This window comes from Lutjanus erythropterus, chromosome 9 (genome assembly GCF_056507025.1).
Source record: "Lutjanus erythropterus isolate fLutEry1 chromosome 9, fLutEry1.hap2, whole genome shotgun sequence".
In the NCBI taxonomy this organism is placed as follows: Eukaryota; Metazoa; Chordata; class Actinopteri; order Lutjaniformes; family Lutjanidae; genus Lutjanus; species Lutjanus erythropterus.
The window spans coordinates 12,145,517-12,171,982 of record NC_139325.1 but is presented as its reverse complement, the minus strand read 5'-3'; the positions used below and the strand labels follow the sequence as shown (position 1 = coordinate 12,171,982).

General features: G+C 41.3%; 1 protein-coding gene across 3 annotated transcripts in view; it reads right to left on the bottom strand.

Annotated features, from left to right (window-relative positions):
- Positions 1-236: 236 nt before the first annotated feature.
- Positions 237-26,466, bottom strand: part of znf516 (zinc finger protein 516) — a 62,463-nt gene continuing 36,233 nt past the window's right edge. For 2 of the 3 annotated variants that reach the window (XM_084726169.1, XM_084726168.1), the window contains exons 2-5: positions 22,255-24,553; positions 15,440-16,795; positions 9,377-9,481; positions 237-2,373 (exon numbers count right to left, since the gene is read on the bottom strand). In XM_084726169.1, the coding sequence (XP_084582295.1) occupies positions 2,177-2,373; positions 9,377-9,481; positions 15,440-16,795; positions 22,255-24,004 (3,408 nt within the window). In that variant the 5' untranslated portion in view covers positions 24,005-24,553 and the 3' untranslated portion in view covers positions 237-2,176. Of the gene's footprint in view, positions 2,374-6,873; positions 6,945-9,376; positions 9,482-15,439; positions 16,796-22,254; positions 24,554-26,466 lie in introns of all 3 variants that reach the window. The other variant, XM_084726170.1, reaches the window with a different exon arrangement.

Below are 26,466 nucleotides of genomic sequence, written 5' to 3'. Positions count from 1 at the left end.
CTAGCTAGCTAGCAATTCAGCATGCTTGGCTCTGAATCTCCCTTCTCAAATGGTTTGATAGTTTAAGCGTAATAATTTGATAGGTAATAGCAGTGTAAACACAGGTATTACCAGTGATACTAATTATGGTCTGAATGGAGCAAAAAAGGCAAAAAAAGTCTATTTGAGTATTTTTTTTAGAGGCCTTATTGGGTAAAACTTTTTTTCCCCAAGAAAATCTAAACTAAAAAGAAAACTAATTTTGAGAAGATGCACAATTCTTTCCTATCTAATTAATTATCTTGTGACCCCTCGCATTATACTGGTTTGGAAGCATTGTGCACAGGTGTTCTGTGTGGCTGACAGGCTTTCTGTCAGCGTGACTGGTTTTGTTAAGACCTCATAAGCTCGTATTGGGTTAAGGAACCCAACAGGCCAAAAAGTCAGTGTTGCCCTTTGGCAATATGAAATTGAGATGCATCGTTGCTGGCTAACACAAGCAGTACCATATTCTCTTTTGCAAGTACACAAGTTTGAGTTTCATCTGTGCAATCCACAGCCGAGCTGGCGTGTGTTTTTGAGTCAGTCTAATTCAAAGTCAGAAGTGTCGGAAACACTCCCTAATATGAAGGAGTTATGGAGGAAAACTGCCTCCACTCAGTCCCGTCCTCTTAAATGGACAATAATTGAATGGCCATAAAAATGGTACGCTCGTTTATATTGGCTATTAAAAACGTGCACTCTTTTTAATGAGCACTAAAGCAGACACCCCCATTAGCGTTCTCTCTCTCTCCTTTTTAATCCTACCTCTCTCTCTCTTTCTCTCCTTCTAATCATCGGCTACACAGCCTCCAAGTGGTCACTGCACTCCTAACATTACACTCTAGAGTGGAGGGAAGTGAGTTTAACACACTTGTGCACACAGACACACACACACACACACACACACACACACACACACACACACACACAGACAGATGCAAGTCTTCATCTTCACGACTTAGAACCCAGAGGAAACAAACTTGCACTGTGTCAGCTGACTGATGATGAATTGCAGAGCATCTTCTCTCTCATCTCATCTCTGATGATTGGTGTCCTGAGGAATGCACAAACTCTTATACAATAAAGCTAAAAAATAAAAAAAAAAAAAAGGAAGGGGGGGCAACTACAGCAGCCATGCAATGCCACAGTCCTTGATTAAAATGCTAGCAGTTGCATTCAAGTTCAGTTTATCGGCTTCTTTTCATAAAAAACTTTGCTCCTCCTGTAAAGCTAGGCAACTTCACTTGTCGGTACCTCCAAAATGGCAGCAAGAGGTAACTCTTTGAATTTTGAGGGCTTCTTTTTTCTGAAATCCGTTAAGGTGATGTAAACGACACACAATCTGCTCATTTGTTGCCAGCCTTCATGCTCAAGAAGGCCAAGACAAGCAAAAGATCGATCACTGGTTACTCCAGCTTTCCTGCTGAGGAGACAATTTATATTTCACTCTCAATTTCTTCTGCGAAGGGAAAATGTGGGCCTGTGTGCACACCTGACATGTAAAATTGAACCTTCAAGTCCCGCCCCTTTTGGAACCTCAGCCAACATTTTCCTTTCCTGTTTCCTGTACTTATACATACTCTGGGCTAGGCTCTGGGCTGGGTTAGCTGGCATTTTGCCAACTAAATATGTGGCTACATGTCACATTTACAGGTGCTCCATTAACATCTAATAACTGTCTTCGAAATGTTTTCTTCTCAATATAGACGAGCCTAGCATATAGCATTTACAAACACAAGAAACAGGAAAGGTGAAAGTTGACCAAGCTGACTGTTATCAAGCTTGCTCAACTTTTATTGGAGCACGGAGCTAAAACGGGCGGGACTTAGGAAGGCTCCATTTCAAATTGCAGAATTTCACCAGAAACTCTTTCTCTTAGTAGATAAGACACTCATCTCTGCTGCAGCCCCCACTTTATGATTTTAAATTGCCTAGCACAGCTTTAACTAGCTTCATATTTTGAAAAAAAAAAAAAACTTCCAAAAACTACAAGAGCCTTCATTGTAGAAAATTCTTCTAAAGACAATGGGTGGAGAGGAGAGGCTCAGAAAGTCTTCCAGTCCTCTTATTTTTAGGAATGGTGAAGGTGTGTTCTGGGTTATATGATTCCCTGACTAGTCCGGTCCCAAGTCCAGATCCTGGTCTATCAGATGGTCTACTGTTGCTGTTGTGGCGTCGGCGGGTGTTTGGCAGCCAGTGCTCCTCGCTCCTCCTGGCTCAGTAACAAGCTCCTTGCGTCGGGGTACTGGCTGTTGTCAAAAGGCATATGGTGGACACTCTGGACGTGCGTCTTTAGGTTCCCTTTCTGAGAGGCTCGGTAGGGGCAGAGCTGGCAGCAGAATGGCCTCTCCCCTGAGGAACAGAATCACAAGACACACACTTTAAGTTGAAAGGTCAGGTGGAGGCCAGGGAGGACGTCATGCACAGGATTCAGAGAAGACAAGATGTAGTAGAAAATTATGGGTAACACTTTGCATTAAGGTGCCTATAACAAGCATTAGTTAATAGGTTATGTAGGCCTTATAAAACATTCTTATTAACATTAATATGTGTTAATTAGACAAAAAATAAATGTTAACAATAGTTAGAGACAGAAAGACATATATTGGTCACCACTATATAGGTCTGTAAACTCTAAAGCATTCTGCCCCTATTACACCGCCATTTAACGGTTAATAAGTGCATAATAAAGTATTTATTAACCTTAATAATAACTGTTCACACTTTGGTTTCAGTAGCCACAAAATGGCTAGTTAACTGTTTATAAGTGTTTAGTTAACTGTTAATAAATGCAGAATAAAGTATGTAGAACTCGTAATGAAGCAATAACAAAAGCTTGGTAAATGTTTAACAATAATATAACAAGTAATTTAGTTAAACAAAAAAGTGTTTGTCACACTGTTATAAACAATTACGAGAAACTCATAAGGCTTATTAACACTCTAGCAATCTATAAACCTTTAACAAGTGCTTATAAATGTTTTAGAATCTGACAATATACATTTATTAAACTAGAATTAAAACTTGTTACAAAAACATTTAATGACTTTAATTAACTAATGTGAGTCACTGTTAAACCTTTTCAAAGCTTTTGTTGTTACTTTATTAGAATTTCTACAGATTTTATTACGCATTTATTAGCAGTTAACTATGTATTTAACAGTTAAGGTTAATAAATCCTTTAATATGTACTTTATATCAGTTAATCATGATTGATTTATTTATTTTGCTTTTTGTCTTTATGACAGTGACATGTTTCTCACAAATGTCTTATAATTTAACAATTAACATGTTTATTATACTATAATTACAATAGTCTTATTACCAGTCAACTAACATTTATTACAGGCTTATTAATATCAAGTGTTACATCATTTTGAATATACAGGAGATTTAACAAGACACAATGATGTAGACCAAGGACGAGACTCGCTGTAATGGAAACAAAAAAAGGGGGAGAAACAAGCAAACGCACAGACAAACACAAACCAAGACACATGATGGCATTCAACTAGAAACGGGGAAACATTATGCAGGTCAAGAGCGGCATTCACATTTAATTTTTTACACCTAATTTCACTTAAAAAGTTAACTTTGCTTCTCCATCCTGACCCAGATGGACCAACTCTTGCTTCCTCTTTCCTGCCATCTGGAGAAGAGCGCCACACATCCGCTGTCTGAACAGTCCTACTTTTGTCTCGGTGTATTTCTCTCAATCACCCGGGCCACCCTATGCCCCCAAACACACACACACACTCAAACACACTCCACACACACACATACCCTATACTCTCTCTTCTAATTAGACTGACCTACAATGGCACAGACACCTCGGCAAAAATATAAAGAAATAATAAAAGAATAAGCAACACACACCTGAACAAAACAAATGAGATTGCCATTTAATTGCACCTAATTATCATTTTGATAAATGGAAGAGTATCAAAGCGGGAAAACAAATGACTCCCCGTGCCCCTCCCGCACCCTTCTCCCTAAAGAAGAAACAAGGAAATATAGCTGTTATCATACATCATCAGAAACACAACGGAGAGAAAGAAAGGGGGTGGGGGTGTGAGGAAGAGAAGGAGAGAAAGATAAAAACAAAAAAAGGTATAATTAATCACATAAAAAACTAAAAAAAAAAAAGAAAAAAAAAACAGCTGGAGAGACGGCGAGGCTGAGACGTGAGAGGAAAGCGAGAACCTCCACGACATCGTCCTGCGAGGAAACATCGCTGACGGAACCGGTGCACTACATTATACTAAAGGTTATCGTCACCGTAAAGCAGCGTCAACACTACATCTAATTGGACCCCTCCGCTGCGCCTGCTCCCATCATTCATAGTGTGCGGTAAATCTGAGTCCATGTGGGTGTGTGAGTGTGTGATTAATTAAGATGGAGGTGCAGCGTGTAGAAGCCAGCTCTCTCCGAATGTCAGAGCAGAACAGATTTACTCCTCTGTTCCCTCTGCCTCGACGCTCTATGACTATGATAACTTTGAAAACTCTGAAAAGACATTAAACAAACTATGAGGGATCATATTTGCAATTCTTTAAGTTGTTACGTGTTTGTGTGAAAACCCATTTACACCTGCCACCAAAGTGCCGCACCTCAGCATTCCTTCTTCTTGTTTTTGAGACAAGCAATTATCGTTTAATCTGCCATTTAATTTCCTATTTAACTGGTTAATTGATAGTCAATAAAATGACAGAAATTAACATCACTGTTTCCTAAATGACAGGAATATGTCAGCAAATGTCTTATTCAGTCTGATCACCAGTCCAAAACAATTTACTCTCATATAAGACAAAGATGAGCAGAAAATTCTCACATCTGAGAAGCTTTCTTTGCTTTTCTGCTAGAAAAGTAACCTGAATGATTAGCAGATTGTAAAATAGTTGACAGTAATATCATCGAAATTGTATGTATGTGTATGTAAAGTCATGCATCTTTACCCTACATGCAGCTGTAACACATTGCAGACTGCGCGTCATTTGAAATTTAAAAATCAAACACGCTTATTGTTAGAGAGCAGAGCAGTTAAGTTCCTGTTCCTGAAACAAAAATAATTGTAGATAGACAGGTGGATGCTCTGACTGAACTTTGGAGTGCACTGCAGCTGGAAACGTCTGCATGTAGAATCCCTCCCTGTTGGGATATTTTTGGGATATTTGTGTTTATATATTTGATGAGAATGTGGCCATGTGATTCCATGCAGTGATGCTGATGGAACTGTGCTGTTACAGACTGTACCAAATTACACCGGTAAACTGCTTTTATCAAGTTTTTTATGAACTGGATATAGGCTGAATTGCTGTTGTCTTATATGAATTTGTAACAGAAACAATGAAATATAATGGAAATTTTATCAAAATGTGCTGAAAAGGCAGTTTGGGGTACCTTTGACCATGGTGACAACTTAATTCCATATATTTAATATATTTACATTTAAAATATGTAAGATAAAATAGATGTTTTGGAGTTTTTGAAGTGGGGTTGTATAAGGCACTTATCTTTGGTCAGTGTATTACCTACAGGAGAGATCACCTACAGGTCAGCACACCCCCCGGCTTGTAGAAGCAGCAGAAGTACGAGTGCAGGAAGCTATGTGATGCACTGCTGTGGACGGGTCAGCAGCAAAACATATGTTTTAATCAATGATCAATAATCAATATCAGCTGAAGTCTTTGCTAAATTTAGAACATTTTTACCACTTTACCTTGCCACCAGAAAGCCTTTACTAGTGCAAAACCACTGTTATATACACCATATATCACTCTCTCCAAACCAATCAGACTCTGACAAAATCGTGGATTTTGTCAGATGGATTGCTGATCTACTGCTGCCTTGATCTGTTGTTTTGATTGTATTATTGTGTGTTTTAAAGTGTTAGTTCCAATTCACCAAAGTAACACAATAACACACTCAAACTAACCTGAATGAGGCGGCGGCAGGTCAGCAACTCCCATGTTCTTAAAATGGTTTTGTCAGTGTGTTTTGGTGGCTTTGCAGAGAGTGATATTTGGCTTATATAATGGAAAAGGCTGTCTGACGGCAAGATAAAGGAATGAAAATATTCTAAATATAGCGCACAGTTAAGCTGATACTGATTTTTTCAGGTGGGCCTCTTTTAGGTGGCCAAAGTTCGTTTGCTGCTGACCCCGTCCACAACAGTTCATTGCTTAGCTTCTGTGCTGGTACTCCTGTTGCTTCTCCAGACTTGGGGCATGCAAACCACTGGGTATTCTAAGTAATACACTGACCATGGATGCATAGTATATAATATAACATCACTTCAAAAAAATCCAAACTATCCCTTTAAATTCAGCGTGGATGAGGACAAAACCACAATTGTATGCAGTCTTGTATTGAAATAATTTGAAATCTGGTGAGACAAAGGGAAATCTGACTTTGAATTAGGTGAAAAATTAACAGCTAACTACAGTATGTGCTTCTGACTTCATCAAGTAAGGTGTTAAGGGAAATTTACAAGCGTCAGGTTGCTTTTCCTCAATTAATAAAAGAACCACTAACCCTTCAGGTGTAATTAAAACACAGAAATCACCAAAACTGAAGCTTTTCAATGAGACAACTGTGATATGTACACTGGATACACACGCTGGTGTCAGGTGTGATCCAGCAGCGTGTGAGAATGCCAGGTGTTAATGCCAGGTGCAGAGGGTGCCACATGTGACTGTCACACATGAAAAAAATAAAAAAGAAAACACTCACAAAAGGACGGGGGGGCGTGGGATTTACACAGACACACACACATGCGGAGGTGAGACAATAATAATCAGAAACATGCAGAAGCGATGAGGGAGCCCAGTGGTTAGCCATCGTGCCACATACTTGTTTGGGAGCTTCAGAAGCGGTGGTGTGAGCGTCAGTACCTCTGTGGAGTCCGTTAAAATCAAACCCAACTGTGGGGGGAGAAGGAGGATGGGGAGGGGTGGGTGGAAAAGGAGGAGGAGGAGGAGGAGGAGGAGGAGGAGGAGGAGGAGGAGGAGGAGGAGGAGGAGGAGGAGGAGGAGGAAGGGGGGAGGAGGGCATTCGGTTAAAAGCTCTACCAGATCCACACAAGCAATTTTTTTTTTCCCACCACCACCCGCACACAGTAGCGTTTGCCACCAGCACCCTTGCTAATAGAGGGGAGCTGGCAGTGATGATGATGGTGATGATCGTGGTGATGATGGTGATGGAACCTGGTGGAGGCAAGTCAGTGATTTAATATGACGCATGTTAATAGAGGCCTCAGGGTGGCTGGCCTTTTCTGCGTGTGCACGTCCATGCTGAAGACAACCGTCGGTGACAACATTAATTACAGCCTCTGCAAGTGTTTACAGACCCAAAGAGTGTGTGTCTGTTAATACAGCGTGTACATGTGTGTGTGCGTGTGTGTGTGTGTTTGCAATACGGCTTGGGGGGAAGCTGAGCACTGCATCACTTACCATTTGGCCTCTGTCACTTAGAATCACTGGCTGTGCCACATATCATTCACACTCTCTATAAAGAAGCTACTTATCTCACTGTCTACTGTGATCACTGCCGGCCGGGTGATGGACATGACAGGACAGGAGAGAAGTGGAGAGGGAAGAGGAGGAGGAGGAGGAGGAGGAGAAGGAAGGCAGGCAAAAGAGAAGAGGAAAGGAAAGAGATAAAGGTGAGATGAGAGGAAACAACAGGAAAGGAAATAAAAAGAAGTGAGGAAAGAAGAGGAGGGGAGGAGAGGAGAGGAAAGAAAAGATGAGAGAAAGCAAGAGAGGAAATGGAAGTGGAAAATGGAGAGGAGAAAAGACGATGATGGGGGAGAAAGGAAAGGAAAGGAAAGGACAGGAAAGGAAAGGAAAGGAAAAGAAAGGAAAGGAAAGGAAAGGCAGAGGAAAAGGCAGTATGTCTAAATCAAGCTGTTTAGTGAATGGCATTGGGACGCATGCAAATGGATTCATAAGGTTGCCGTGGACAAATGCTGATCTGCCTTATTAAAATGCACAATTCCATCTCTCTAATTGACATGTGATTAATAATGTATACAATTTGTCACAGGTCAGTATCCGGAGCAAATCATGTTTCAGTTTAAAAAATAGAGACAGCTGCCCAGCCCAGGGCGGGGAAGGACTCACAGACTTGCTGTCACACTCAACTGAACAAAAAGATCTGTTTTGATTTATTTTGGAGAAGGCAGGAACGTGGCGGATGTATGGAGAGTCAGACGATGAAATATTGTCGTGAATGTGAATCCCCATGCATATATTCTCTATATCTCATGTGAGTCTTTCTGGGTGAATAAATAGCTGCCAGGGTGATGATGTGTGTGTGCACAGGTGGCACAGGAATGAGTGACGGCTGAAGGAGTGGCCAAAAAACTGGGAACATCTTGTAATACATGAATAACAAGTAGACAATAATAAGGCTACTCTACAGGTTATTGCTGATTGCTGAGAGTGTTTGTCTACGTCTGTCATAAGTTTAACTTTCAAATAATTCTACAGTTTTTATGATGCTCTCGCAACTTGATTAACCTTTTTTTTTTTTACCAAAAACCTCTTTTAATTTCTCCATGTGACATCAACTCTTACACTGTACTGTACTTCAGTTGCACAAAAAACATACCTAACATTGTTAACACCGATTTGAAAAGACTTGATAGAAAATATGATTTTCATAAGTCTCCTGTTTAGAAAATGAAAATGACTTCTGTTGCTGTGCAGGATAGCATATGCCTGCTGTACATAACAGCCAAATCAAATCACAAAAATGTGCAAGGTCAGTTTGCGGTAAATGGAAAGTTACCCCTTAAAATAATGTCTATATGTTGGGCAAGGTCAGGTAAATAGAAAAGAATATTTAAAAGGAAAATGATCAATTTAACATTTATTTTTGTGCCTTTTGCACATTCAACAGTAGGACTCCAACAATAAGAAAGTAAAGCCAATTTCTACAAAACTCAGGGGTTAAAAGACAACACACACAAATATTATTAAAATGTATAAAAGCCATATTTCACTGCATCCATATTGATATGAAATAGTAGGTAAACACAGAGGTAACTAATGACACTAATTAAGTTCCTGTTCCATTTAGTGTAACAGAGCCTTTACAGTGAGCCAACATGCACGATAGCAGCACCCTGACCCCTGAATGGAACAGAGCCTTGATTAGTATCATGGTACCACCTGTGTTTACACCACTATTTCATGTCAAAATGGCTGCTCTGACACAGGTCTTTTAGGATTTAGTTGATTTTAAAACGTGTGTTTCCATTATTTTGTTGATCCACTGAGAGCACACGTTTGTATGCAGTCTGTGTTCCTTTGAGTGTGTTTGTGTGTCACTGTGTCATGGCTGTGTTTACCTGTATGGGATCTCATATGAGTGCGCAGGTGGCTGGGCTGACTGAAACTCTTCCCGCACTCGTGGCAGAAATACTGTCCCTGCCGCATGAGAGACCTCAGCATCCCTGATCACATACAGGAGAAAGAAATACACAATTCAGAGTCACAAAGAGCAAATCAACAAAATACTGCAGGTTCAATCACACATTACAGTGGTCAAAACAGGGGTACAATATCAAAGTCATGGGATTTACTGTGAACAGAAACAGCTGTGTTTATTTAAAGGAGGCACCAAAATTGTGTGCACAAAATTTAATAATGACTATTTCAGAAATCCCCATAATGCATCAAATAAAATTACTATTGTGCAATTGTCATGATTCGTAATTGTCACAAATTTGGATTTAGCCCTATAGAGTAAAGTACTGAGTGTTTATTAGAGCTACATTTCCACTGCAGGAACTTTCCCCGGGGACTAGGAACCTTTGGAGGAACTTCCACTGCAGGGACAAGGGTACTAATTAAGTTCCAGGGACATTGTATTGCCCCCCAAAAAGTCCACCTGCTTGGCTGTAGTATTTCCCAAAAGTACAAGAACTTTGGGGGTGGGGGTTGTAGCACTGAATATTTGACTGGTGATTGGTTGAGTCATTTTTAAAAATCTTCTGCCACAAAACCTGTTTGTTTTCTGTTCATTGCGCTTTGACACATCAACATGGAGTCCTGTAGCGTATTGTTTTCTGCACTTCAACCAAGGATTAGGATTAGGCATGTAAGTCTGCTGACAAAAGAGCAAGAGCAGTCTTTATACTCCATTGTATTTTTATACAATACAACAGTAATGTGACTGTTTCCAATTCCTGCTGGATTTTGTCCTGATCATAAATGCTCACTGGGGCCTGGACTTTGTTGCCAGTCAATCTGTTGCATGCTTTCTTCTGAAACTCCATGTGGATGTGTCAAAGCACAACGAACAAAAAACTAAGTGGCTGTAGAGTTTTTAAAATGGTGATTACCATAAAATTCTGTGAACACACCACCAATCAGACATGTTCAGCCCTGCAAGCCCCACCCCCAAACTTCCTGTACTTTTAGCATTAGCCCCCGAGCAGGGACTTTTGGGGGCAAAATAAAGTCCCCAGAATTTAATTTAGACCCTGGTTACTGCGACAGAAACACTGTGAGTTCCTCCAAAGGTTCCTAGTCCTGAAGGAATGTTTCTGCAGTGAAAACATGTCATATGCAGAGGAGAAATACGGTGGGAATTGGAAACCCACAATGAAAAGATTTACACATCATCATTATTGTATAGTTCCACGAAAAAAAGAATTTGCCTAATAATCTTTGCCTAATAAGTCTTTAAACTGTGGTGAAAACAACAACTTTAGTCTATTGAAAACGTAGTTCCTGGTCTTTTAGGTTCCAGGTATTTTTGGTGGCGACAAGGCCTAGATAAGTTGAAGCAACTTTTGAATATTACTTCATATTACAAAATTTGCATAAATGTGTAAATTAGTAGGAAACATGACTTTCTTGACTATTTATCAGAGTTTTGATGTTTGAACAACGCCACTCTCTTGAAGAAAGCTGAATCTAAAAAAAAATGTGTCCTGTTTGGCATTTCACATAGAAAAAAGACAAGTCACATTTATTTCACCACATGTTCATATACAAAGGCCAATGTGCCCTAAAACCACATATGCTTTGAATTCCCATGTGAGATTTCACATGTGACTTTTTCTGGGGAGAGTGGTTGAAAAGGTGGACATCAGCATCAGTTTATTCAAAGGCAGGAGACATTTCCACGTGAGAGTGTTTGCGGAGATTGAATGAAGACGTAAAGGTCAGTAATGGGCAGAAAGTGAGTGGGAGTACATAAGCACAGAGCCTGGCTGGAGTGGTGGAGGTAGGTAGCGTCAGTAGTGGACTCGCGCAGGCATCATTAGTATGTCTAATGTGTCATTATGAGCGGCTAGCTCCAGGGGCTGGACTGCAGCTGTCACACAGCATCATCTCAGAGGCTGACAGCCAGACACACACAGCACACACACACACCGCATAAATTACAGGCAATTAAAACGCCCCGGCTGTGATGTGCCCGCTCCGCTGCCCGTGTGTCACATGTCAGGTGTGTGTGTCTGCATGTGTATGCGTTTCAAGAGTTGTATATATGTGTGTTTGGTCCAAGGGAGGAAAGTGAGGCATGGTCTGTGGTGCACACTGGCCACGTTTGCACACACACACACACATACACACACACGTATAACATGACAACACTTCCATAACATGCACAAGACATGTTAATGGCTTTTCAAGGCAAAAATTAGAAACTTGTTGAATTTTGATGACTTTAAAACTCATAAATCCTGCCATGTGACATGAAATAACCACATGAAAAATCAGGAATGTTTTTTCTTAGTTGTTTTTTTTTATTTTAGTAGAGGAAGTGAAAATATTAAACTACTGCTGATAAGTTAATTATCTTTCCCTGTCAGCCTTTACACAAAGCTTGCTCTCAAGTGTTTATGTCTGATACAACTGGATTTAGTAAAGCTACATAAGCTTAATGTACAGTATTATTGCAACATTTCACTGAAATGCCTGAGAAAAACTGGTTTGAACTTTACATAAAACTCATATATTTTAAAACCTCCTCATATTTACTGAGCAAAACATATTTTTCTTGTTCCATTGCTATAATACATATCTTAGCAAAAGCATAATTGCATTTGCAAGTAAACAAAATTAAATTTGAAACTTTTTCTGTTTTTTAGCAAGCTAAACCAATTAATTGGTCAGGGCCATATTTACACATGTACATCAGCCAATAAGAATTAAGAAACTGCAGTACAGAAATGCTGAACTAGGTCTGAGTTCCTTTTTAAACAAACATGCTTTTATATCGTTTGTCCAGAGAAGTTGATTTTTGAACTGCAGAATGTCACACTCAATTTATATGTTGGCCAGAATAAAAGTTAATTAAGTAATTGATTAATCAAATGGACAAATATCAACATTTTTTATTTATAACATTCTTGTGACTCCCAAATATAAATACCAGTATCAGCCTCAAAAATCAATTTTGGGTTGGACTTTACATTTTAAAGCTAAATGAATTTTATTTTAAAGGACTAGTGTGTAGGATTAGTGGCATCTAGCTGTGAGGTGGTAGATTACAATCAACTGAACGCTACCCGCCTTTACCAAACTATGGTGGCGGCAAAACTCACAAACAAATGCAAAAGGCCATCTCTAGAGCCTGTGTTTGGTTTGTCCATTCTGGACTACTGTAGAAAGATGTTCCTTCAACATGACGGCCTTTGTACATATAATCTGCTCATTCTAAGAGAATGAAAATGCAGCTATTCTTATTTCCAGGTGATTATACACTAATAAAAACATACTTATAAATAGCATATTCAATCTCTGCCATATTCTGCAAATGGAGCCCTCTAAATCTTACACAGTAGACCTTTAAGCCCAATTTAAAGACAAAAAGAAACCAACCAAAATCAGGCAATTTAACACAGTTAATGAGAGTTCTGAGACTATAGCTAGGCAGTATAAGAAAAATGCCACCAGGAAATTAATTGTTAAGGGACATGAAGCCCAACTGTGTTTGGCAAAGCAGACTGAATGCATACTGAGTGGCTAAAAGAGCAGCCATTCAGCATAAAGAAACCTGCTGTTTCATACTGAGGAAAAGTGGAATGACTGGACTTAAGATAATACGTTTTTAAAACAATTTAAATGCAAAGCGCATAAGTTATACCACTAGTGGTCTCTCTTTCATTAAAACAGTAAGAAAAGACGTAGTTTGGTGAAATAGCGTGGAATCATGGGAGTTGTTTTCACTGTTAAACAACCACCAATGTATTAAGTTTTATTCTAGTTGTGTTTAGTCACGTTTACTGATTTCCTTCTTCATGTTCTTCTGTTACTGCAACTGGTGGGAAGTAGGAAACAACACACTGTTACTTTGAATTGCTCCCAGATGTCTCTGCATTTGACCATTGTTGAAAACATTTGAGTTAATGTAAGTACACAACTCAACAATATAGAAATTTTAAACACTTCAATGCAGAATTATTACATATTATATGACAAATTATATCATTAATAAGGACCTATCAGTCACATTACACTCATGGATTTTTTTTTGTTTTGGTGTGCATGTTAATGTGGTCAGAGCAGTTGGGGCCATAGGGACAGCAGCATTTAAAGGTGGTTCGATCCATTTAATGACACTGTGACCACTACACACACACACACATATGTAAACACACACACATGCACTCCTGTGACCTCTCTTGCTGACAGATAACAGGCCCGGGGGTTTGGGGGTACTTTTGGCGAGGGGAACACTTGCTGCGCAAACCCCCAGTAGACACATCAACCCCCCGAGGGCTGAGCCTGGAATATACCTGGGCAGTGCCCAGTAGTTGTGTGTATGTTTGTGTGTATGTGTGCGTGTGCGTGTGTGCGTGTGGCAAATGAGGGGGACAAGGAGGACAGGGAGGCGGAGGAGGTGACAGAGAGTGTCTCTGGCAGCCCGACTGCTGGCCTCTGGATACTCTACTTCTACTCTGGGCCGCCAGCCCTTCTCACTGATGCACTAATGAAAGACAAGACAGAGCTGGACGCAAAACACAAGCAGAGACACACACACACTTGTACACAGATTACACAGGGAAACGGGAAAAGACTCAGTTGCTCAAAAAAGGTCACTTTATAGCATGTGACTCAAAGGGCTAAGGCAGATCGTGACGATATGCGCCTGGACGGGTGACAGCGATGTCATGCGTCTGCTCTGGGGCTGTTGTCTTTGACCCCTGGCTTCGCACAGCCCCACTTGACCTTAGAGACACAACTGAAAATGGGCAAATAATGCGAATGTTCGGTAATGACCATTTCCAAAGCAGCTGGTGGGGTAATTATTCTGTCTCATCTCTCTCTTTGCCTCTTATGTTCCCTCTCCCTCTGTTTTGCCTCCCTCCATTCGCATCTGTGCGAGTCTCTCGTCAGGCAGAGCGGTGACCTAAACAGTTTGTGACAGCTTTCTGGGAGAGTGGAGCTAGAGACTAGGCATGCCTCGCAGACCTGAGAGTAGCAAAGGTTCTCTCACGTCTTTCATGGTAAAAAAAATAAATAAATAAAATACATACGCACACACACACACTCCTTTTGAATCTAAAAACCCGAGCACATATGGACACACATGCACGGACACACACGCTGCCCCAGATACAGCCTTTTATCATATTTCCCAAACATGCGACCGCACATGTGTGTGTCCAGTTAATGGATCTCCTCTTCATTATTCAAACCCCTGTCAGAATGGTGCAGTATGTGCGTCTGTCAATCACTTTCTGCCAGATGGTGAGTTAGTGTGAGGGTTAGAGCTGGTGCGTGTTAGAGAGGGTAAATATACATGATTGAATATGGTGCACATGTGAAGTGTGGGTCTGTGTGACTGCAAATGTGTCTTCCTAGTTTAGCCTGTCAACTTTGGTCAGTTCTACTCGTAACTGCTCCAAACATGCTGCTCAGTCACTGAAAAACATTTCCCTTCAACTCCTGACATTTGGCATTTTCTCCAAAGCGAAGATCCTCTGGGCATTTTGTATGTGAGCTGATGAGGGATTTCACGAGAATTTCTCCAAGAAAGTCTCCACTAAACGATATTATTACACAGACTTAAAGGGATAGTTTGGGTTATTTAATGTGAGGAGGTGTGAGGTACCGACCGATAGTCACTGTATTGGCTATAGTTGATGTCAGGTGGCATGTTAGAGAGAGGCACCAGCACAAAAGCTTAGCAAAGTGCTGCTGTGTACACTATGTTTAGAATAATTTCACAGCTTTACTTTGCTGTCAAAGAGTCTTTTCTGACAGGAAACCTCTGTTAAATAAGCCAAATATCACTCTCTCCAAATATTGAGGCAAAATCAATAATTTTACCTTGCAGAATGCAATATGGATATTTCAGTTAAGGGTGTATTGTCCCTTTAAAATAACAAAAATATAAAGTACATATGTCCATCTTTTGAAGAAAAAAAAGTATTAAAAGAATTTTTCCCTACCTGTTGGATCCAGCAGTGCGTTGGCTGCACCCCAGCGGTGGTAGAGGGCAGCCAGTTCGTGAGGGCTGTAGTTTTTGAGGAAGCTGAGGATGTCAGTTGGCATCTCAGTTGGCGTCTCTGCAATTGGCTCCTGCTTCACATCACCACGAGCCTCTGAAGGCAAAGAAGAAGAAGAGGAGGAAGTGGAGGAATTCAGCAGAGTACCTCCATGTACCTGGGAGGCTCCGTAGTTGTGTCCTACTGCAGAGCTGTGGATGATGGTGCTGGGCCTCGTAGAGTTAGCCCGGGCCTGACTGGGAACTGAATTGGGAAGCGGCTGATGAGGGGAACCCCTTGCTCGGCTGTACTCTGCTAGGCTGTGTTTGCTGGACAGCATGAAGCCCAGGCCCTCCTGAGGCATCAAGTAGCGGTCAGTAATCCGGGATGCTGGAGCAGAGCTGGAGCTCGTGGCAGAGGAACGTGAAAGGGCACCGGTGCTCTTCTCCAAGGAGCTGCTGGAGGAAGACACTGAGCCTCCCCGAGGGTAGATATCCACTTTGGGTCTGAAGCGAGACTGATGACCCTTGTCCTCCACGTGTCTGACACTGCTGCTGATGGTGCTGCTGCTGCTGCTCGGCCGGATGGTGGGGACTCTCCCAGCCTGGGCACCTGAGGTGGATGAGGAGCCCCTGGAGAATGAAGGGGAGGGAGTAGAGGAGGATGATGATGGCATGGCTGCATGACTGGCTGGTTTGGTCTTCTTTAGAACCTCACTGGAGTAGGTTGGAGGCCGGGTACGTTGAGTACGCATCAGTGGAGGCAGCGGTGGACACTCCTTTCCCTCCAGGACTGGAGGGGGGCCAGTGCGTCTCCTGGATGATAATAAGTCCCTGGAGCCCTTGGAACTGTTTTTCAGGGCCCATTTAGGAGCAAGATTGGAGCTACTGCCATTGATGCGATGAGCCACAGTCTGGTGCATCCACAGCACCTCAGGGTAGCGGGTGGAGTGGGAGCAGAAGGAGCACTTGTGGCTGGGGAGGCTCTTCCTGTCCAGGTTTAGGGAGGTTACATCCCTGCAGCCCTCAGCCCTCACACATAAATCCACAGGGGTCATGCCTGGATCGAGAGGGGAGGATCGAGCTGAGAGGTAAGCAGCAGGAGGGGAGGCGGAGTTGCTCAAACCCTGAAGAAGAGCTTTCTTCAGCTTGGGGTAACTGCTGGGGGTGCCTCTGTCTGAGCTGGAGCTGGGGCTGGGAATGGGGCTGGGGCTGGGTCTATCTTCAGGGACAGCCGGGTGTTGGACACGAACATGAGTGGAATAAGTCTTCAAGTCTGTGGTGACAAAGTCACAAAGGCTGCAGATGTAGGGCTTCTCATCTGTAGAATAAAGAAATGACAACATAAAGGTAAATGACTGCAAAGAAACCATCTAGATTATACTGTTCTCTACTACCAGCTCTAAATCAGAGCCCATTACATCTGTGCCAGATTCATATTATTCCATCCAGATGTAGTTTTGGTGAATGGCCACCAGGCTGCAGTATTGGCCAGTATTTCCATCTAATGGATTGTATCCTGAACCTCTGCACATTGTCCTTTACTGGCAATAATTAAATTAATTAAACATTTATCAATTTAAGCAAAGAAACAAAGAACATTGCACAAATACATTATAAAAATAATAGCATATTTTTTAAGATAATTTGGGGGGCTTTTTGGCCTTTATTGAATAGAGACAGTTGAAGAGCAAACATGAAAGGGGGTACAGAGAGAACAAAGGGCCACAGGCGGGAATTGAACCGACAGCCACTGCAGAGAATGTACATGTGGCACCTGCTCCACCAACTGAGCTTCAGAGGGACCCCATAATAAAAACAATTTAAATTTCATAGAAACTCGGGAAAAATAGAAACATATGTTTAAATCTCAGATTTTTTTTCAAAGTTTCTGTGTATTTTTCTATTTTTTTCATTGAGTGATTGAATGTGGCTCTTGGTTTTGTACTTTAGTAATTTACAGCCTATTCAGAGGACAATTCAATGGTTAACCATTAACAATGTTATTCTGAGATCTTCTATTTAGCCAGTATATTATTATCATCATAATGGTGTTGTAGAAATCTTTATCTTATTTATATCAATATTTGCATTTGCTGTTTATCACAGACTGTGAATGTACTACTTTACTTTCTTGAGGGTAGGATGTGTCTTCTAATAGGCTTCATACACACAACCTGTTTGACTGACTGCCTGATCTGCCTGATAACTCAGCTCATCACAGGTCTCTGACTGGCATCATCCAGGTAAGGTGTTGGTTTTATCCATCTGTGTGTTTCTCTGCTTTACCTGCTGGTTTTAATTTTGTGAACATATCCTTCTACTATTATGAGAATAATAAACTTTCAGTATCAACACAAAATAAACAATGAATAATTATATCATATCATTGTCTGATAATGTTTCAAGGATTTGCAGTTTCTCCAAGAGTACACAGTGCCCTGGCAATAGATAGAATTACTGTGAAGGTGAAGATGTTCAGATGTTAAAATTGTGTCAAGACAGGTGTCATCTCTATGATAATGTTAGGGAGATGATGGGATGTATTATGGCCCATATGATGTGAAACAATTACACCGTCTTATAACATTACCATTGAGCTGAATAAAGATAGTTTTGGTACATAAAACAAATGAGATATTATGAAACTTATAATGCTTAAAGTTTATTTTTTGTAAGGCTCTTGATATGTGATTGCGTTAGATTGCACTAGTGTTTACTGTACTGAGTCAACAATGCTGATTCCTGGAGTGCAGTTCTGTGTGTTCCCCACAAGAGGGCGGTAGTGACCTGTCTTTCCTTTGAATTGAGTTTTACTGTTTGCACGGAAAACTCCCAGACAGTTCAATTCCAGGAAAAGGGAGAATGAGAATAGAAATAAAAATAAGAATGGTAGTTGAAGTAGCTGTATTCACAGTGAAAGTAAAAGTTCATTTAAAGTAATCTTAAACATCTTTAAAATTCCTCAAGTTGGCATTCAGAGGTTTTGAACATTAAACTATATAATTAGACAGCTGCCAGGTCATAGAGAATTATATCATCTTACACATACACACATACTGTAATGTCTCCTATGATCCAACATATCAGATTCTGTGAGTAGCACATTATGGCCCTCTCCACTCCTCTTTTTCACAATAATACCAGCAACCTGCCGTCTGTTTTTCATTTGGCTTCCTGTTGGCAACACTGGCCAACACACACAGCTCAGACTCAGCCCCAGGGCTGTGCAGTTTAGCAGGAAAGGTGGTTAGACTGGTGTGTCCTGTTTATTGCTCTTTTATTAATTAATTAATTATTGACGTGGTGGAGTGTAACTAAGTAAATTTACTCAAACACTGCAGTTAAATTGACATATTTTATTTTATTAAAATTTAGCATTAGTTAATAGTTCCTTTACAAATTAAGATTTTACATATAAAACACAACATGAGATCTAAAATATGATTCATTATTATAGAAAACTACCAAACGGTGTAAAAAGTTGTTAAAACTATCTTCACCTTGACAACATTGAAATGCTGATGTTAATTCATCTCTAATAGTATCCCAATAATACACAAATAATAAATAAATAAAACACTGAATTTTGCGTGAGTACTTTTCATACTTCAAGCTTGATTTTGCTGTTAAAACTTATACTTTTACTTTACCTGTTTGAAATATTTTCATTGTATATCACTACTTTTACTCATGTTTTACTTTTACTCATGCCACTGATAATTGATCAATAATAGGAATTTAAGTAAGTAATTGAATATTGTGACTGTTTGTAACATTCATTGCAAAATATCCTTCCAAAGTATCTGTCCAATCCTCAATCAGAATTGCACTTGTCAGGTTTGCACATTCACACATGCACGCAAACATAAAACCACACACTAACTAGCATCAACCCTGCGCAGCAGGAGTGAAAATGTAAGGCAATTAAGACAAAGTATGTCAACATGTTGACAGTCTGTCACTGCAGTAACGCTTGTCTTGTAAATGATGAAGTAAACAAGATACAGTATGTATCCTCGAACAAACACAACTCCTATCTAAATCATCCGTGACGCCATGTCACTGAAACATACAAACGTAACCCCAATTTCACACTTGCACAGAGCTGTTCAAAAGAACACAGATGTCAGCTCTCACCAGCAGTGAAACTGAACTGGAAAATGCATACCGTTGTAGTATAGTAAAACGCTTCAATAACCACAGCTGTGTGAGTGCGCAATAATTATCACGAAGAAAAATCTTATCATAATCCTAATGCTTATAATATTATCAATCTGTAACTAATTCGAAGTGATTTGTCTAAAAGCCTATCATGTTGAGTTGTGCATGTACTCTGTCACCTCTCATTTGTGGCCCCAAAAAGTAGCTAAATGACTGTAAGGAACATCAGAGTGTTTGCGACTAGAGTGTCCTCTGAGTGTCTCTTTCCCCCATTGCCTGCATCCCTCTCCATCGGGAGGTGACTCTATAAATAACCAATCCCTCAGACATCGGGCAGCCTGGCTGGCTCAATGGTAAGAAGAGTGGATGAGAGACAGTTGAGTGTCACAGAAAGTAACCTTAGAGATTAGGAAGGAGTCAGAGGGGACAGGTGTGGAGTAAAAGGGTAGATGGATGGACGGACAGAAGCCTTTACATCTTGGCAATATTCTTTTGGTAATTCTTATAATTCTTTACATAAGTTAGCTTAGTCAAAGAGATTAATAAAGTCCATCTAATATCAACATACAATCATCATATTCTGTCAGATTTTTCCATGTCTCCTGATGTTACAGGTTTTGTATCTGAAATATTATATACATTTGCATTCAGCATATATGTTGAGCTAAAAAGATCTCATCTCCCAAGTGTAATTCCTGAAATAAGACACCAGGATGCAAATGGTTTGGAAGACAGTGAATACTGTATAGTACATTTATTCCGATAAAGGAAGTTAACCACACCTTTAACTGCCAGAGTATAGGGGTGTTATGATCCGTCAAGGCTAATAATTGGCTGTTATACAACAAACAACATGTGTGAAGAGTAAAAGGAAACATGCAGACAGATTTCCATGGCACAGACATAAAGAGAGCAAAAAACATATTCACACACAGATAAGGGGGGTGAGGGGGGTTTCCTGAGACAGGAAGACCTGAAATAGCACACAGCTCGATCAGGCCTGAAGAAATGTTGCTGCTATTTTTGAATGTCTGTACTCACAGGGAGAAATGGAAGCAATCACTGCAATTCTTTCACTGTCCTAACCTGTACAAGTAGTGTTTTCAGTGAGGTTGAAAGTTAAAAAACAAAGGCCAGAGAGCTCTGAAGTGCTGCACACACAGGAATCCTTCCTTTACCATATTTAAGTCGTGATTATGGGTGTTTTGCCCTTGCATGGGTAGATTGTCTTTTTTTGCTCTGCAGTGTTTATTGGTTGTGGAGGTGAAAAAATGATAGGCATTCCAAAAATGCCCTCTCCTCTGCTGACATGCTACTGAAAGGAACAAAGTTTCACTTAACTGTTAGTTTTATTGCTCTGTGATACAAAATAATTGTACTGTTGTAAACAGAATTTTCAGTGGCACTTAAAGTTTATGGACCATGATAGTATTTTTGTGCAACACTCTATAAAAGAGCTAACGTTGAATGTAATTCTGACATTTGGCCACATGGTGGCTCCAGCTCCCACTCCATAGAGACTGATGAGCTGAGGAGCTGCACCTACACACAGCACATTTCATCAACAGATGTTTACTACAGAGTGACAGAGTCAGAGGCTGCGGGTGGGAGGTTTGAAAAGGGCTACAGTCATTTCTGCCACTAAAAATCCTTCAAAGTGTTTTTCTATTGGTAGGCTAGAAAGTTGAGGCAGTATCTTAAAAGACAAATGGAAAACTGACTTGCTAATGGTGGGCATGTGGAAGGACTGAAACCGCAACTGGGGTATCTCCTTTTTTTTGTTGTTTAACTGCAAAAGGAAAAATTTAGTACTTTTTATGTGGATATCCAGTCATTTTTGAATACTAGTCAACAGAGGCAAAAAAAAAAAATCCTCAGTGTGTGTTATATTTAAAAAAAAAAAAAAAAAAAAAGCTGAGTTGCTGCTGCAAAATCTGCTGTATTTCGTGCTTCAAGTGATGTAGTTGATGTTAAGGAGGAACTACAGACTATTTCAACTTGGATTTCTAGTCTCTGCCTCTGGGTAGCTAGATGAGCATTTTTGTCACATAACAATATATGTTTTGGCCAACAAAGTAATAGCGATATGCTGGTAACAGCAACATGGGAGTGGGCATCAAAAGCTTGTGAGCAATGTATCCTGGTACATGTAGGCACTGCTGCATAGCTCCAAGCAGGAAAACTCAGTTCATTATTTCTTCAACTGACTACTTTCACCATCAACACTGACTGGACATCCGCATAAAAAGTTTGTAATGTTCTCTTTTACTGTTATAAAGCCATAATAAGCTTTCAGCATAATGCGATTCTGGGAAAGAGGAAATTTGACTTCTGCGCCTCCTCTTAGCTCTGTTTTCAGGCTTTAGAAAATCTAATATTCAAAGGGAGACTTTGGCCAAACATAGGTTAGTTGTTGTCAAATACCAATGCTTTTGTTTGGCGGCTACCAACAGCAAGAGAGTAAATTAAGCTGCCATTCCAAAATCACTACTATGTACCACCAATCAAATTGCAAGTTTCTATGCATTATTTCTGTGATTATAGATTATCATTTCAAATCAAACTACAAGGAAGCAAAGATAAAACCTAAGAAAAAGACTTAAGTTTCTGACTGACCTGCAATGTCTCCAGAGTTCGCAGTACCCATCTCTGAGGCCTGGTCTCCAATGGCAGAGGCTGGTGGAGAGTCTCCATACCCCGGGGTGCTGGGCCTGCTAGGGGAGCCAGACTCCGGATCGCTGGTGGAGCCCCATCGCTCATCTCTTGCAGTCCTTTCTTTGTCTCCAACAGATGCCCTACCTCCATCCTTTCTGTGGACCCGCTGGTGGACGATCATCTGGTGACGACTGCGGAACACCTTCCCACACTCGAAGCACTCGTTGGACTTGGCGGAAGCTTGCGACTGTGATGATCGCCGCCGGTCCTGGCGAGGTGAAGGCCTGTACTCGGAGTCGCTGAGACTCTCTGGTGTCCTGTCCCCTGAAGAAGCATGGCTTCCTAAACCAGAGCTGCTGCGTCGCCCTGAGGTGCGTTTCTCTTGACCTTGCAGGACATAACTGCTGCTCTCTTTCTCAAAGACCACAGCAGCTCCAGCAAGGGCCTCCTCCCCCATACTTCCTCCTCCACAGGAGGCCTTGTAACTCGGCTCCACTGGCTCCACAACCTTTCCTTTAGTGGCTAATTGCCAAGCCTGATAGCTGCAAACTGGATCTAGCTCTGGGATTCTTTGACCTAGCATCTTCTTCTCAGTCTCCTCCTTTTCGTCTAGGGTCTTTTCCTCAACAGGCTGGAGGTTTAAGTAGCCAAGGTAACGTCTCTTAGCAGCTGGTGAGTCGTCATCATCACTGAGTCTGCATTGGCTCTGGGATTTCCTGCCATAGCTGATGCTGTGGACTTTTTCATGGGCCCTCAGGCTCTCTCTATTGTGGAAAAGGTTGCCACATTTGGAGCACATTTGATAGGTAGACATAACAGAGCTAGTGACAATATCAGGATCCTGGGCTACGTCGTTGATGGTGGCTGGATGCTCAGTTGAATCTCCTTTTGACCGTGACCTGGATTTGGTGTTGTGTGTTTTCATGTGCGATTTGAGAAACCAAGCTTCGCGGAACCGTCGTCCACAAATACGACAGCAGTGGTCCAAGATCCCTGCGTGTTTCTTCATGTGTGACTTAAGGAACCAGGCCTGGGAAAAGACCTGGCCACAGGTCTCACAGGGGAAGGTCCCATCACCCTGGGGCTGGAGGGCATCAGTGTCCGCCACAGTGTCTTCCTTAACAGTGGTCTCCTCCTCTGTGTCGGCTGTTATGTGGACCTTCTCAATATGGCTGAGGAGCTGGTCCTCTCGCAGGGCCTCGAAGCCACACAGACGGCAACAGTATGGCCTTTGGTCAGTGACAGACTTCTCTCTTTTCATGCTTCTCCCAGGCAATTTCCTCCGACTCTCCTCACTGCCATCCCCATTGATCACCCGGTTACAGGCTGAGCTGCTCTTAGTTGGACTCGTACCTCCATCAAGACCCTCTGAGACACTCATCTCCTCCTCCTCAGCCCCACCCTCTTCATCGTCATTGGAGTGGTGGCTGGAGAGCGTGCCCAGTTTGTGGCTGCGAATGTGAACTTTGAGGTTGCCCTTCTGAGAAGCCCTGTGATCACAGTAGGGGCATTTGTACGGGCGTGCACCTGTGTGACGCCTCATATGCTGCGACAAAGAGCTGAGGAAAGGGAAGCTGCGTCCACAGATGTTGCAGTCGTAAGCCCCGGGGGTTTTGTCATCCTCGCCCTCAACCTCGTTTCCAGGGTTGACCTTGTCTCCAACCAGCTTCTCATTCTGACCTCCCGCCTGGGTCTCCATCATCTCCATCATTGTACAAATTCAACTACCCTGTTGATCTGGCCTTTCACAAGCTCAATAAAACTTGAAACTACTGCTATCTGCAGCTGCACATCTAGGGATGTCTAGTTTGCCTTTGCTGGTCAGTTAAAATGCTATCTGCCTTCAATCATCCAGAGATCCAGCTGCTTACACAGCAGCTCATTTAGCACCCTCCAGTTACTGGGTGCAACACCATCTATCCATCTTCATCTAGCACTGTCAATGAACCAGTGGCTTAAACTATCTGCATGCCACTGGTACCACAGAAAGCAATGTATGTAGCTCTATCATTTATTTAGACACAGATAAGGCTCTTTCAGGCTGAATAAGTCCCCGCATATAAATCATAACTGAGATTCAACAGTCACATTAAGGTTTTCACTCAGTTCCAGGCCATCTTTGTGTCAGTGAAGAGAAGTTTTCAGAAGTCTTTTCATCTGCGTAGTTAATCCACCACACGTCTTTTCTTCATTTTATTGGCTTCTCTTTATTATCTTCACCTTTTAAGCACACAGCCTGCACGTGCTGTATATCATTCACCTGAAAATGAAACAGAAGGAGAGTTTGAGGGAGGCAGTGGGGAGGAGGGTGAGAAGAGAGACAAAGAACACACAGGTTAAGCAAAAGTATTTTGAAGGTACTTTCAGTTTTCAGACACATTTAGTTATGATTACACAGTTAAGCTAGCTACAGTATGTAGGTGGACTACATGTTATTAATTCAATTTATGATTATAAGTTTTCAACCAACCCAGCTTGAGTTACATTAACCTTTTTTTGGCAGATTGTTAACCCTTTAAGGGCCAGTTAACCCCAAAATCAAAGTAGTTCCGACATGAAACTGCTCACAACAAGGCCTGTGGATTATCTCAAGTACCATTTAGTTCAATTATACTGGCTAGAAGGCAGACTCTAAAATCTCTATGGCTGATATCCCCAAAATGTTGTAATTCACAACAAAAAAATGAATATAAATAAATAGCACTACAGGCCAGGGGGAAATATGTATTTTTGATTCGGAGGTCAACTGTCCTAAAGTGAAAATGAGTTTGATCATCAAAATCAAGTATGATACCAGTGTCTAGTCATATTTGCACCATTTTATTAAAAGATTATTTACCCTTTCTTAAATGCCCCAATCCATTGTAGCTTATATGACTCTGATTGACCTAATAAAAATTTATATCAATATAAATCAAGTGTAGGTAGATTATCATCAAGCACATATATAGTCCATTATGTATCTGTGGCACCACAATGCACGTGCATGAATGTGTGTTGTGATTGTGCGTGAGTCGTGCAGGGCTCGGGGGCTCTGACGCCACACCGGCTGAGTCGACACTTTACACAATCAGGACGGGGGAGTTGTGGTGGTGGTGGTGGTGGGGGGGGGCTGTGTTCACATCAGCAAGATCAGCAGTGCCACCATATTCCCTCCCTCCCCAAACTGGCCTCACGCACCCGCCTCAACTGACACTATCACATGACAGGGATCTTAAGTACACAACAGGAAGTGGCTCTTCAGACAGTTTGCTTTGCTCTGTTTCTCAAACTGGAGTTGAACGGGGTCAGGGAGAGAGTCAAACAGAAAGAGAAAGAGAGAGGGTGATGAGATGAGAAAGACAAAGACATGTCTGCTTCACTTTTTGCTTCAATGGGTGGATTATTTCCATAATTTGCATGTAACAGTTTTTGTGTTACTTTGCTTGAATACTGTTGTTAGAAACCCTAAAATCCTCTTGTAATTCATATGCATATATTCAATTATTGTTATATATATGCAAAACTTATATTCAAACCTATTATTATTTCTTGCTGTAAAGTCTCATCTCACAATACTCAAACAAGGCTAATCACATCTATATTCTTTTCTTTGTGAGCTCATTGATAAAATCATTAAACGAGAGCCCTTTCTGCTCTAACTTTGTTGATAAAGCTGACACATCTTTTACAATTAATTTCAGCAGATGCTAGAGCCTGAGAGCATGGACTATATGAAATGTGACTGACAGCATTATTACAGGCTATTATATAAAGTGCCAGAGCCCATAAGCTGAGTTACTGCCAGGCTGTAATTATAAGTGGATAATTGATCATAATCATAAGAGGATAAGGTGGTGGAGGAGGAAAGTTAGCACAAGAACAATCATATGTCTTAAACTCTTGCGCTGAAAATGACTACCCTGCGCCAGAGCCACCTATCTATCTGGAATGATTTATGCTATTGAAATCAGCGCGGCCTCAACGGTTCGCCGTGCCTCCTCCTGGAGTGCTTAGTAAGCTGAGGCTTCCAGCTAACAAGCACAGTACTGTTCCAGCCAGAAGTGCAGCTGTGGCTGACATTTTGAAACAAAATGTATTTTCAGATCAGGACCTTTCACAGTCTATGATGTACAAGGCTTTATCAATGTTAATCTAAAAAGAGATAGAGGCTGAGTATTTCTGCTTGCATGT